At 37.1% G+C, this 15,466-nt stretch overlaps 1 protein-coding gene across 2 annotated transcripts; it reads left to right on the top strand.

Annotated features, from left to right (window-relative positions):
* Window positions 1-2,206: 2,206 nt before the first annotated feature.
* Window positions 2,207-14,989, top strand: LOC127935423 (Y+L amino acid transporter 2). Of its 2 annotated transcripts, none has more exons than XM_052533256.1 (10): window positions 2,207-2,339; window positions 4,011-4,585; window positions 6,448-6,573; window positions 7,086-7,230; window positions 7,652-7,775; window positions 9,435-9,538; window positions 9,635-9,731; window positions 9,844-9,993; window positions 10,523-10,706; window positions 13,138-14,989. In XM_052533256.1, exons 2-10 carry the CDS (start codon window positions 4,144-4,146, stop codon window positions 13,233-13,235), a joined length of 1,470 nt encoding a protein of 489 aa, XP_052389216.1. In that variant the 5' UTR covers window positions 2,207-2,339; window positions 4,011-4,143; the 3' UTR covers window positions 13,236-14,989. The 2 variants fall into 2 exon arrangements, with proteins under 2 accessions (XP_052389216.1, XP_052389215.1); XM_052533255.1 differs by lacking the exon at window positions 2,207-2,339 and adding an exon at window positions 2,385-2,534.
* Window positions 14,990-15,466: the final 477 nt, after the last annotated feature.

Raw genomic sequence — 15,466 nt, 5'->3', positions numbered from 1 at the left:
ACAGTAGCTGATTCAGAAACGCCAGATTGTCATAAAACAAAGTCAGAATGACCAAATGACCTCCTCTCATAGGTTTACGAAACAGTTGTCCATAAAATGATTTGCTGTTCTGTTGTAAGTAATCTTAAAGATTCCTAAATGATTTTGCTTTCTCATAGATACACACAGCATCTCCCTGATATCTCTTTGGATTTGAGACTTTATTCCAGGGGTGTCAAACTCATTTAAGTTTGAGGGCCGGATCGGAGAAAGTGTCCCCTTGTGCGGACCGAATTAACTTTTTGTTAAACTCTAGTTTGCTTATAATTACATTGATATTAACCATACAAACTATATACACACACACACATAGGATTTTTTTTTTAAGATGATGCTTGGTTATTTTAGGGGTGTGCAATATTGACACATATATATATATATATATATATATATATATATATATATATATATATATATATATATATATATAAATATTGCACACTCCTCCTTGCTCATTTACTTTCTCCATACGAAGTTGTCTAGTGTGTAACAGTGTAATTTAATGTTAGCCACGAGTTGTGATTAAACTTACAGGTTGTTGAGATAATAATACCTTTTTTCCATATCTCCTTAAATAACCTGTCCCTCGTTCCAGGCCAAATGTCTTCTTTTGGAGGTTTAAAATCACAAGAAAATTGCCACACAATTACAACGCAGCTATCATCATATTCTCATGCTGATCGAGATTCTGGCACCGCTTTAAAATGCGCATGTTGTCCCGAGGCGTAATATCAACGTAAATAAATTAGTAATTTGTTCCTAAAATAAAATGTTGTAGCGAACACACTTTATTTAATTTTCAAACTGATGTTTATTTTATTATTTTATATTATTGTTAAAATCCTCCTGCGGGCCGGATTGGACACCTCTGTGGGCCGTGTTTGGCCCGCGGGCCGTGTTTGACACCCCTGCTTTAGTCTTTCCAACTTTACAGATCTTCATTGCATCAAGAGCTTGTAACACTACAAAAGAAAGGAAAATGTAAATCGCATCATATGACCTCTTTAAGTGACATATTACATCAAATATTCTATTTTTAACATAAGTATGAATTGTCATGATTTTGGTATATTTACTGAATCCATGACTATTTTATATATTTTTTTTTATTAAAATCATTAGTAAATGAAGTACATAACTCAACCATGTCATAAGGTTTCAACCCCGAAACAGTAAGAAATATACAAACTTTGTGACAGGGTTGAGCATGATAGGGTTGTGCTTTTTGCTCAAAAATGGCCACTGCTCCTCATGTAGTTTAGGAGAGTATCATACATGGCAGCAGTAAAATAAGTACATTCTATACACTAATGGGTTAAAATGAAATGCTGAAAAATAATAGTAATAATAATCTTAATTTTATGTAATGGGTTTGAGTTGTTAAGCTCGACTGTATCCCATTTGCCTATAAAAAACCTCAAAAATATGAATAAAAAGTATGATGCTACTTCTGCACCACTATTAAAGAGACCTGAATGATGTAATTTCTGGTAAATGATGTCACATATGAGTGGGGTCTAAATTATTATGGGTGTGAATGGTTAGTGTGATGGGGTTGAGTTCAGACTGAGGGACATAACTTTAAAGTCTGTTCTTTTTTTAAATAAAATATGTATATATTAGAAGCAAATATTAAAAAAAAAAAAAAAGATTACATTGTTGCCAAAAATTATAGACAATGTGCAATTTTTTAAGTACAATCTCGCAAAATGCTTGGCGTAAGATAGAAATAAGTACGGAAGTTCTAAGCGGCCATGCATTATAATATTTTTTCTTCTTGTTTTCTCGTTATAACGACTTAACTTTCTCGTTATCTCGACATAACGAAGTTCGTTCGAGAAAAATAAGTCGTTATAACGAGAAAACGAACTTCGTTATGTCGAAATAAAGAGAAAAATAAGTCGTTATAACGAGAAAACGACTTTCGTTATGTCGAGATAACGAGAAAATTAAGTCATTATAACGAGAAAACAAAAAGGAAATAAAATTATAATGCATGGGCTTAGAACTTCTATAAATAAGACATTATTTTATGCTAAAGATTATTTCAACTGAATAATTATTTTTATTTATTTATTATAATGGGCATACCAATGTATTACAAAACGCTTTTAACCACTTTTAGAAGTATTTTTGGCAGAAATATTACCAAGAATGACCGGGTTATTCCCATTATGACCAGTTTGGGGAAGGCTGTAGTATTAAGATGTCATCACGAGTCTCCACCTCTTTTACAATTGTAGACCACGTCTACTCACATCCACGCACGCACATGGTCCAGCTCTCTTCTCTAAGAACAGGTGAGATCTGTCACTTAACTTGATATTTCACTATCCACCCTCAGCTGCATCAGCTGGTAGGACGTTAGCATCAGCAGTGTGAGTGCTCGTGCGGTGTTAGTGTACAAGCGCGTGCCACCGCTAATACAACATAAGCTAACAGCAGTGGGTGTGAATGGTGGTATCAGAGATGTTTTCTTATATTTTATCCTATAGGTGAGAACTTATTCTTAGCTTTGAAGTCAAGTTATATTGAAATTATTAAGTTTGAAGGGAAATCGTGAGATTTGTAACTCAATCATATGTTTTAAGACCTAACTCGAACAACGTGTTGCTGACTTCCTCTAACATGTAACTTAGCTCGTGCTGGAAAAAACAATACATTGTAGACGGATAGCTGTTGAAAAGACGTTTTACCGACCATATAAAGAGGGTACATTCATAAAACAGCAGTTAATAGTTAAGTACTCATAAAAAAAGTAGGATGCTGTTCTGTGTTATGATTAGCGTTCTGTGTTGGCGCGAATCGAACTTTAAAACCCAGGTAACGCAACGTTTCTGAATGTTGAAGCGAGCGGAAGCTTAAAATATCAATATTTTACCATAATAATGAAAAAACGGTAATAATTATTACGAATTGTAATGTTATGAAAAGATGTATATGATTCTAACTCACAGCTGTTTTAAAACTCTTGCATCATTCAGAATAGTTCAGACATGCGCATTTAAATAATTCTCCTGTATGTTTTTAACAATGATGTACATCAGTGCATTTGAGTGAAATTAAGACATAAGCTCTTATAAATGTCAACTTATCAAGGCTTACTATACATTTATTTTTTATATTTGTAAAATATCCTCTCTCCAAAACTGTTCAGTAGTCGCATTTTTATCAAAGGTCTTTTCCTAATATTATATTACCCAGTTGTTTTGAGCAGATACATAAACAAATGCTTAATGAAAAATCTAAATAGGTATATGCATGACTTAAAATTCTGATTAAAACATGCATATGAATTAACATTATGCTTACATAATCAGACTATGACAAAGTTCTCTATTAAATATTGGTATGTTCATTTTTAAGTGTCAAAGTAGCTCTGGCATCTGAATTGTCAGACTTGGCCTTCTGTTGAAGTCAGATTTCAGAATGTACAGTGGCTCCAAAAAGATTTTAAGTGCTTAAGCCATACTTAAAAACATATGGCTTTCAATTCTTTTACAAGTTGTGAGTTATCTTTACAATTCTTTTGGTGTACAACATTGTCAACAATTGTCATTGTATATAACATTGTCATGCTAATCCCACATAGTTTTAGTTTTCACTGAAAGTCTTTATCTCTAGTAAATTTATCTCTAAAGCAGTCAGATCTGCAGACTGTTGCTGATGACCGCACCCAACCATGCATTGCCTGGTTGTCTTCCCAAAATGAACTGGTTTCCTCTTGATGTCACTGCACTTGCTCTATGGTATCCCGGGCAGCAGGTGTGGGTGAAATGACTGAGGCTCAATTAAAGAACTTATTCTCCAAGAGAGCTTGTTAAAATGAATGTTGGGGAGATTAGGCTACTATAATTGTTTTGAATGAGCCTAAACCGTTTTGTGTTGTCAACAACATGCCACAGATGAAGTCAGCAGATGAATTTACATTAACTGTGTTTTATCTCTTTTATCTCCCTGATTTGATACAGAAAGAAAGCAATGAGGAGACTCGGTTGAAACTCCAGGCTTGAGGTGAATCGACTCTTGTGTGGTGGATGGTCCGACGTCAGATTCCTGCTTCATGATTTTGGCCGTAACCCTGCCTCTTGAGTTGAGTTCATCATGGGGGACGCCGACTGCGACTCCACCAGCTCCATGCGTCTAAAGCAAGAGATCTCACTACTGCACGGTGTCTGCCTCATTGTGGGGAACATGATTGGCTCGGGCATCTTTGTTTCTCCCATTGGTGTTCTTGAGCAAACGGGATCTTACGGTCTGTCTCTGGTGGTTTGGGTTATTGGAGGAGTCTTCTCAGTTTTTGGTGCCCTGTGTTATGCTGAGCTGGGCACAACCATTCGCAAGTCAGGAGCTAGTTATGCCTACATCCTGGAGGCCTTTGGGGGCTTCCCTGCATTCATCCGTCTGTGGACCTCGCTGATGATCGTGGAACCAGCCTGCCAGGCGGTCATTGCTCTTACTTTCGCTAATTACCTAGTGAAACCGTTCTTCCCCACCTGCCCGGCACCAAATGATGCAGTACGGCTCATTGCAGCACTCATTATAGGTAAGAGCCCCTGCAATCATCCATGCATGGAGAGATTGCTTTGATAAACTTGTTACATGTAACAGCACTTGAAACTAATGTAAATAGTGGCACAATTTGAGATTCACTACTGTTTACAGTTCACACAGCGCAGTGTGTATGAGATTACTCTGAAAAGAGCACTTTGTAACAGGTCATGGTATTGATCTGCATGCCTTTATTTACATACTTTGCCTTGCAGTCCCTTTTTTCATTTCACACAAAACAGAAAATAGTAATGTATTGTAATATAGTAACTTCATATACACAACATTTCTGAATCGGTGTTATTGTTAAAATAAATTTTTTTTAAAATAGTTTTTATTAAAATTAAATATTAGATGACAAGCTTAAACTTTTTTTGCTTTGGCAACTAACTGAAATACAGTAAGTATTAAGTATTAAAAAAACGAAATTAAGGCTAAATAAAAAATAATAAAACAAACTAAATTTAAAATGGAAACTACAAATATGAGAATTAAAGCTAATTTAAATTATTATTAGTACATTAATAATACTAAATAACACTGATCTAAATGCTAGGAGAGTTTGTGTTTGTTTCAGCCCGTTTCTCCCATGAACCCCGGGTGCTCATGGTGCATTTTTCACTACAATGTTATTTCATTCATTTCCTCTTTTTTTTCATTTTTGAAAGGAAATTAATATTATTATAATTTTTTTTTTCTTCATACTAAAACATCCTTGCAAATTGCAAAGGAATAAAAAGCGTAATTTATTTCCAGCGAGTTAAATCTGGGAACCTCCCTTTTCCTTTATCAGAAAGTGCAAATATACTTGGTTTTATTTTTGGGTGAACTAGCTCTGTGGACTCTCTTAGATGGTGTTGTTTCAATATTAACTTGTTAAAACTACAGCGTTCAGCTGGTCCGTCTGCACTGCGGTCTAAATAAACTGTCATCACTCTGGCTAAAGTACATGCTCCTGCTTTTTTTGTGTAAATTTGTACTTTGCCCGTGTAATTTGTCAAAATCAAGTCTCTACAATTTTGAAGCATGTGATTTTCTGTTTGTTCAGCTCTTAATTCATTCCACTTGGGCTGCCAGGCTGTTCTTTCTATTCATGTCAGTGTAAGTTGGCATTTATTTAAGCATTTTATTTGTCGACCAAATACTTTCCATTTGGACTGGAGTCTGTAACCCCGCCAAGACTTCCACGAGACCTTTTAAGTCTTTGGTAACCGTGTCCATGCACAGAGATCATGTGCAGTTTGTTTGAGTGTTTGTCACCTGTAGCATGTTTTGCTGCTTACGGTGGCAAAGTCCACTGAAGTACTTTATGAAGCAGGCCTAAACAGTGTAATTCTACAGGGTTTAATCTCCTTTTTGTGACCAGTAGCACTTTATTTGGACTGTACAGTCTTTACAGTTTCGTCAGAATGTGGCATTTGAGCTGAGATTATATCAGGTACAGAAATACATCAGTGAATCTCCTGTGTATCACAGCACCAGGACGTCCCGTCGTGATGGTATCTGCAGTTCTGAGAGACTGTTGGTGAAATTAGATGCCTGAGTGTTCACTGCAGGAAATGGAGGAACTTGAATTACCAGTCGCTAAAACAGCAAAAGTAGGAGTTGAGGTTTTCTCTGGCCTAATTTTATAGCCCTAGTTAACCTGTTAGACAGTGAACCGAAATGCTTAAAGGGGAACTGATGACACACTGGATATTTACATTAATCTACAAGGAAGTAGTAATAGTAGTTATGGAGCACAATGGAACTATCACACAAATAATCAAAAGGAACATTAAGAAGTTCCAGTTGCAAACAACAGTTGAAATATATTTGCTTTTATATGGGAATGTCTATGTCTTGTTTCCATTGCAGGTCTTCTCACTTTTGTGAACTGCATGAAGGTGAAATGGGGGGCCATTCTTCAGGTCCTCTCCACTGTGGCTAAAGTCCTGGCTCTCATTGTCATTATCATTGCTGGGATGATTGTGCTGGCCCAAGGTTTGAACATGCTGACACGCGTGTGGTTTTCTATATATACTGTATACCATTATTACTGTTTAAAAGTTTGGGATCCGTATTTATTTATTTTTGTAAGAAATATTTTTATTCTGCCAAGCCACATTTAATTATGGTTCCATCACGGTTTCCAGGCAAACAAAATAAGCAGATCAAAACATTAATAATGATAAGAAGAAATTTCTTGAGCAGCAAATCATTATATTAGAAAGATTTGTGAAGGATCATGTGACTCTGTAGACTGGAGTAATAATGCTGAAAATACAGCTTTGCATCACAGGACTAGATTACATTTTACAATATTTGTGTTTTTAGTGTATTTGTAATCAAATAAATGCAGCCTTGGTGTGTGTGTGTGTGTATGTGTGTGTATATATATATATATATATATATATATATATATATATGTATACAGCACTGCTTCACATTTATATATTTGTGAGTCATTACTGTTTGTTTTTGATATTTGACTCATTTGTATTGTTGTGCCTCAGGAAAAACAGACAACTTTAGGGATTCCTTTGAGAACTCTAAACTAGATCCAGGAAACCTGGCTCTGGCTCTGTACGCCGCTCTGTACTCGTACTCCGGCTGGGACACCCTGAACTTCATCACAGAGGAGATCAAAAACCCAGAGAGGTACTGATACTCATGACATCTCACTTAATATAAAGACATGTCGCACTTTTGTAAATAATAATAGAAGTATTTCTCATACTGAGACTATTTCTCATATCTGTCCCCGCTTAATATGTGGAGACTATTTTTAAGTAAGCCATATGTAGATGGATTGCTCTGAAAAGTTTAAACACTGTGGCTCTATATTACTTTGAAAACATTGCTCAATTTGTTCGAGCAGTTGACTCAAATTGGCTCAACCAATGGAATTAATCCGAGTGGGACTATGTTTTACTTACCAGTGGCAAATTGGGGCATTATTTTTGCAATCCTTTGTGGCGCAGAAGTAGCACACTTCATCTTGAATGAATGTCCAGCAGTTTTGTTGCAAATTAATCAGGAAGATCAAGTATGCTAGCAAAATCTTTTTTCTCTGCTACAGAAACCTGCCCTTGTCTATAGCGATCTCCATGCCTATTGTCACAATAATCTACATCCTCACTAATGTTGCCTATTATGCAGTGCTGGACATGAATACACTGCTACAGAGTGAAGCTGTGGCTGTGGTGAGTACAACTTTCTTGGAGCTGTGTTTTATCATGACATCTATATATTTCAAGCTGTAGCAAAACTCATTTTTAACCTGCTTGATCTTTGATGTCACATGGAAGTTAATGGACAGCATCTGTTTAGTTTATTTGCTCCAGATTTGATCATGTTTTCATCTCCTGTTACACTGATCTGGTTAAGCAGAGCAGCTTCAGGCAACATCTTCTCTCTGGAGATGCTTGATGTTAATCTACATCCACAGACGTTCTGCTGCATGTAATTATGCTAGTATGCTGCCCTGTGAAAGTTTATATGGCCAACAAAATGTATTTAGTGTGTCTGATACACTGTTTGTTTCTGATGTGTCCAGTTCCATTGTTATACATCGAGACAACTGTACGTTCTTCCAAAACATTGCTCTGTGTAAGCATCTAACACACTTACATTAGCTTAACCAGCTGCATGATTAATCGGAAGAAAAAAAAAATCAATACGGCTTAACGAGGGTATCTAGTCGCAAAGGCTGCAAAGTTATTAAAGGAATACGTGCATCGCATGTATTAAGAGTTTTTATTTTCAGGGTCTCAGAAAGGTTCGGTTCACTCTCTGCATGAACTTATCTCTACATCTGCTCTGAGTCTGGTTCACGTTATGCATTTGGGAAAAAGTTTAGGATAGTTGTAAGATTAGTTTTGTAATTTTACAGTTGTACTAGGCTTGCCGTTATAGATGCTGTTGACGGTTTTAGCAGTTTTAAGCCACAACACCGGTTACATCACTTTCCCACCGTCGTTTAGATTTCTTTCTTAAATATCTATTAGAATTTATTACAAATATTAATTAATAATAATTTAGTTTAAAAGAAAGCATACAGTATAATAAAAAAATTGCGTGACAAGAGACAGCCACATCATAGATCAGCATCACCGCGTCATCTCTTCTCCCTGCTGCGTCTCATTAAAGAGGAATCATTGTCCCCATCGGAAGAGAACAGACAGCCAACCTGAAAGCTGGAATCATATCTATTTTAGAAGAGAAATATTTAGCTCTGCCAGAAGCAAACCAGCAGCTTATGTGCAAGACAACATTCCTGGACCCGTGCTACCAGAGTGACTACACCCGGAATGTTGAAGAGACCACGAAGATGAAATGGTCATCCTCGGAATGAAAGCGCAGTCAACGCACCCCGTGAGAGAAGAGAGAACAACACGAGGAGGAAGCTGACGTCGAGCCACAGCCCAAAAAAAAAAAAAAAAATCTGCAAGCACGGTTAATAAATGCCAATTTATAGGTGCTTTTTCTATGTCTGTTTAATATCAGTTTTTTTTATTATTATTTTTTTTTTTTTGTCCATTCAAGCAATTGCCACTATTTTTGAAAGTGCAAATATAACGCGCATGCATTTATAAGCGTTTTTAAAGTGAGGAAAAGTGGACATCCCCCTCCCCACGGTGATACCGGTATTTCCCGTGTTGTATATATCATTTTATATATATCTTTTTCATAGTGTACATTATAATGTTGTGATGGCTAAATTCACTTGTAGCATTTTAAAATGGCTCGTTTTAGTGTTAAGTGTTTCATTTTTATTATTTAGACAAACTAGTATAGGATGTGATTTATTGATTATTGGTCATAATGGAAAAATAACACATTTGCTTCTGTATCTAACACAGACGTTTGCTGACTGTGTGCTGGGATATGCTAGCTGGCTCATCCCGCTGTCTGTGGCCATCTCCTGTTATGGAGGTTTAAACTCCTCTATCATTGCTGCATCCAGGTGAAGATCTAGTTCTGAGTCTTCTGTCGTTTGAGGAGTTGATGCATGGTGGCAGGATATCAGTTTCTTAGCTAAACCATTTTTTTTTCTTTACAGGTTATTCTTTGTGGGTTCGCGTGAGGGGCATTTACCCAACATCCTCTGCATGATCCACGTCAAACGCTACACACCAATCCCAGCCCTGCTGTTTAATGTGAGTTAGCAGGCTTAGACATGCTTTGTGCTATGCAGAAAATCTTGAAAGTCCAGTTTATATTAAAAACAAGACATTTCAGTCTGATCTGATTTTTTCCCTCCTCCTACAGGGTGGCATGTCCCTCATATTTCTCTGTGTGAAAGACGTGTTCCAGTTAATTAATTACTTTAGTTTTAATTACTGGCTGTTCATTGGCCTTTCTATAGGCAGTCAGATCTACCTGCGCATCAAAGCACCTGACCTGCCCCGTCCTGTTAAGGTAATTCAATAGCTCTGTTACAAACCTAACCTCCAAAAACCCAAGCTATTGTGCTACTAACCATTATAATGGACTGATTCTGAATTGTCTCCATGTACGTTAGTAGCATTTCTCATGTGAAGGAGATTCTAAACTCACAATTAATTTCGATAGAGTGCAGCAGTTCGGTTCCAATAGTAAAAAATCCACTTGTTTTCATCATGGGAGACTTGATATGTAAGAATAACTTAAACTTGAAGACCTGAGGTACGAGGTTGTTAATCAGTTGTGCATGCTTAAAAAAAAAACACTACCCATGATTCTGCAGACAAAATCAGAGAATTGCAAGCCAGAACATTTTCTTAGTGTCCGTTTACTCCCCCTACAGTAGTCTGCGACCTTCACATCAGGAGCGCATTTATGATGCTTCAAAATACTCAGATAATAGCCAATGTCATATTTAATACTTGCAACATTTTTATTTGATTATTGCCCTGGTTTAAGATGTGTTTAATTGACTGTGTGTTTGTATGTGTTTGTTCCTGTGTAGTTGAGTCTGTTCTTCCCGATCGTGTACTGCCTGTGCAGTTTGTTTCTGGTGGTCGTACCGCTCTACAGTGACACTGTAAACTCTCTGGTGGGAATCTTAGTCGCTCTCTCCGGGGCTCCTGTGTATTACTTATGTGTGCGCCTCCCGCCCAGCTCAAGACCCGCCTTTCTGGGACGCATGCTCGGTGAGTGAGCACACAAACACGCAGGAATCTCTGGTTTTTCTGGTCTCATTTCCAGTAGTCCAGCTGGGCACCTGTGGTAGCTCCACAGCTCTGGTTTCTGCTGCAGGCTGTCGGAAGTGTTTTTGTTTTGAAACATTCTCATACAGTATTGTTCAAAATAATAGCAGTACAATGTGACTAACCAGAATAATCAAGGTTTTTCGTATATTTTTTTATTGCTACGTGGCAAACAAGTTACCAGTAGGTTCAGTAGATTCTCAGAAAACAAATGAGACCCAGCATTCATGATATGCACGCTCTTAAGGATGTGCAATTGGGCAATTAGTTGAATTAGTTGAAAGGGGTGTCTTCAAAAAAATAGCAGTGTGGCATTCAATCACTGAGGTCATCAATTTTGTGAAGAAACAGGTGTGAATCAGGTGGCCCCTATTTAAGGATGAAGCCAACACTTGTTGAACATGCATTTGAAAGCTGAGGACAATGGGTCGTTCAAGACATTGTTCAGAAGAACAGCGTACTTTGATTAAAAAGTTGATTAGAGAGGGGAAAACCTATAAAGAGGTGCAAAAAATGATAGGCTGTTCAGCTAAAATGATCTCCAATGCCTTAAAATGGAGAGCAAAACCAGAGAGACGTGGAAGAAAACGGAAGACAACCATCAAAATGGATAGAAGAATAACCAGAATGGCAAAGGCTCAGCCAATGATCACCTCCAGGATGATCAAAGACAGTCTGGAGTTACCTGTAAGTACTGTGACAGTTAGAAGACGTCTGTGTGAAGCTAATCTATTTTCAAGAATCCCCCGCAAAGTCCCTCTGTTAAAAAAAGGCATGTGCAGAAGAGGTTACAATTTGCCAAAGAACACATCAACTGGCCTAAAGAGAAATGGAGGAACATTTTGTGGACTGATGAGAGTAAAATTGTTCTTTTTGGGTCCAAGGGCCACAGGCAGTTTGTGAGACGACCCCCAAACTCTGAATTCAAGCCACAGTACACAGTGAAGACAGTGAAGCATGGAGGTGCAAGCATCATGATATGGGCATGTTTCTCCTACTATGGTGTTGGGCCTATTTATCGCATACCAGGGATCATGGATCAGTTTGCATATGTTAAAATACTTGAAGAGGTCATGTTGCCCTATGCTGAAGAGGACATGCCCTTGAAATGGTTGTTTCAACAAGACAATGACCCAAAACACACTAGTAAACGGGCAAAGTCTTGGTTCCAAACCAACAAAATTAATGTTATGGAGTGGCCAGCCCAATCTCCAGACCTTAATCCAATTGAGAACTTGTGGGGTGATATCAAAAATGCTGTTTCTGAAGCAAAACCAAGAAATGTGAATGAATTGTGGAATGTTGTTAAAGAATCATGGAGTGGAATAACAGCTGAGAGGTGCCACAAGTTGGTTGACTCCATGCCACACAGATGTCAAGCAGTTTTAAAAAACTGTGGTCATACAACTAAATATTAGTTTATTGATTCACAGGATTGCTAAATCCCAGAAAAAAAAAATGTTTGTACAAAATAGTTTTGAGTTTGTACAGTCAAAGGTAGACACTGCTATTTTTTTGAACACACCCCTTTCAACTAATTGCCCAATTGCACAGCCTTAAGAGCGTGCATATCATGAATGCTGGGTCTTGTTTGTTTTCTGACAATCTACTGAACCTACTGGTAACTTGTTTGCCACGTAGCAATAAAAAATATACTAAAAACCTTGATTATTCTGGTTAGTCACATTGTACTGCTATTATTTTGAACAATACTGTATGTGCTACACCCAGGTTCTGTTTGCCTTCCAGCGGTTCTGTTGCAAATGCACCTAGTTGTGGTGATGTGCAATTAATTTGTCCCCAAGACCAATGCATTTTTATGAAATGAGAGTATTGTAACCACTAACCATTTAATGATCCATATGTACTCGTATGACTTCACTGTTTTCATCCATCTGAGACTGCTGTTCTTATACTGAGATCGGCTTTCATGAATCCGGAGTAAATCACAGAGGAAAAAAAAATATTTCAGGCATTTTTGATTCTTTTTTGTTTATACTTTACATTGTGTCGTCTATGATGCAGTTGTATTGAGGAATAATACTCAGCTAAATAAGCTGCTTAATATAGATTATTAGAGAAAAAATGTCATAGAAACTTTAGTCTGAGCCCCATAAACAACACCTTTGAACGTTTTTAGAAACGTTTATGTTTGAGGTACCATCATAAATCATAAAAGCCTGAGACTCAATTTTTTAAAGCGGGCAGATTAATCAATAACATTTTGATCTTAGACGTATGGACCAGTTAAGAGGTTTTCAAGGAAGTATAGCCTTCTCTGACTGTTTCTAGTCTTAGTCTCTAGTACACGGATTGATATGATATTCTGGATGATTTTCACATACTGATCTTTGATCTTTTTCATTTTTTCCAGATGCGGTTTCATTGCAGACACAGAAGTTGTGTTATTGCTGCGTGGCAGATCCCAGCTTGGACCTGGACAATCCGCCCGAGGATCACAAAAATGAATAAACATCGGCTCGCAAGGAAGCTAAACCAAAGAAGCGGGATTACCCAGACTTCTTTGAGCATAATCCAAAACTCAAGCCAGGACCGCACGTCTCCACCTTCCAGTCATGAGCGTGCATGGAATTGAGCAATGGATCGAGATGGAGATTAGGACTGAAACATTCAACCGAGTAAACAACTGAACACACGAGCACACACACCCCCTGTGCCTCTGATCCCTCAGACCTCTGACTGTGTCCTAAACATCAAGTTCAGTCCAGTGGACACAAGAATGTGACGGTGATGTTGTTTTAAAAAAAATTAGGTTTACCTCCTTGTTTTATTCATTAATGTTTATTTTATTTTTCCTTTTGTGAGCTTCTGCTGTTCATCACATATGACATGTGTCTTATATGACACTGTACTGGAGATGATCAACTTCTGTTAGCCCTGTTAACTGAAACATGGCAACTTTAGAAATATTCAAGAGTCATTTTTGCTGGATAATGAATTTTGTCTACTGAGATGATGAAGGACCATTTCATAGGTACTCCTGACTTGAAAGCCATATTTTTTTTTTAAGGTTATAACTCCAGTTGGGAAAACTACTTTGTTTTTTAAGTTAATCTGTGGGCCTTAATTCAGCTTTGTATAAAGATTTCTTCCGGTTATTGAGTGTGCCCTAATAGTCCAACGCACAGTATGTGTTTTGTAATGATGTCCAGACCAGAAAATTGTTGAACGGATGTTTTTATATTTAGTCTATTTTTAGCGAATAATATCATTCCACTTGGTTTGTATGATTAAGTGACCTTTTTTTATTCTAGATAACTTCCTTGAGCCCCCAAAAACGTGATGGTACAGTTTACATAAATGGTTTGGAAAGCAGTTTTGGGGAGCACTGCAACTATGTACAGAAATGTGTTTACCAGACAGTTATCATTTCAGTTTACAAGAGAGGAGGAATCTGTGTCTTGATGCGTTCACCAGCTTTGGTCGATCTCAACTTCTGATGTTTGTGTTGTAGATCATCTTATTTTGTATGATTGTTTACGCACAGACATCACTTTAAAAACTGATGGTCAGATGTATCATTTTACTGGATTTCTAGTGAGTCACTCCGTTCCTTATCAGATGGACCCAGAATAATAGGCCACAGACTTGGTTAGAGGATTACCAGCAATTATGAAGTCTTAAGATGTTCACGACACTAAAATGTTAATGTATCTTAAAGCTGCTAAATTACAATTACAGTCTTGCTGTTGATTTTGCATTCTGTACTTCAGCTCTTGATTCCATGCATAGTCCATCCCTCTGTCCAATACAGTAACCAAAGTCATATTTGAATCCATCCAGAATATGTCCTGCCCTGACATTATTCATTTCATGTAATTCTGACCCAGCTCATTTTCTTTTGCAAATGGTTGTGTTAATCACCACAACAAAATATTTCAGTGTTGATCGTCTTCATGTTTGTTCTGTTATAAATATTCCATCATTTTTTTCCGCCCGTGTCTTAAGTACTGTATTGTTATGATTCGTGCCTTAAAGCAGTTGTGATTTTTACATGACCAGATGAGCAATATTTTGTGCAGGACATTCAAATATTCTATATACAGTCTTTTGAGAGTTGATGTTATAAACCTATATGCTCTTCTAAATGTTCTTCCATTGCATACATGTTCATGTATAACTGTTCATTGGTTTATTTTATTTATTCCATAGATTCAGAAGTGTAGACACTATGACAATAAACATTAGACAAAAAGAAACCTTCAGTCATTGTACTTATTTTTTTTTTCAAGTCTAAGGCAAGGTTCACAACTAGTGATCATACTATCGGATTATAATTATGATCCAAGCAGTACATTCGTGCTACACACATGAATGAAACATCAAATCATGCATCTAGGTGAAAAAAAAAGAGCCCAGTGTAGCAACATGCTTAAAAACCAGAACAGCCTGACAACCAAGTGTTGAACAATTCCTCACAGAGTGATGTACTGGAGAAGACCACTAGGGGACGACATAAGATTACAAGTACTTTATTCCGCAGCATCATGTGACATTCAGAAGAAATTAGCAGTTTTAAAGATATTGTAGATTGGAATTGATTTAGACTGGATTTTGATTAGTGTGTTTTATATGAAAGCCTCTCATGTTTCTCTTAACCATTGTTTCACATACTGCATTCATTACTTTATAGTTATTTAAAGTTAGAGTAGCGTATTTGTAGCAAATTGGTCTATATTACT

The sequence above is a fragment of the Carassius gibelio genome, chromosome A19, assembly GCF_023724105.1.
Source record: "Carassius gibelio isolate Cgi1373 ecotype wild population from Czech Republic chromosome A19, carGib1.2-hapl.c, whole genome shotgun sequence".
Classification (NCBI taxonomy): Eukaryota; Metazoa; Chordata; class Actinopteri; order Cypriniformes; family Cyprinidae; genus Carassius; species Carassius gibelio.
This window is presented reverse-complemented; position numbering and strand designations above follow the sequence as displayed.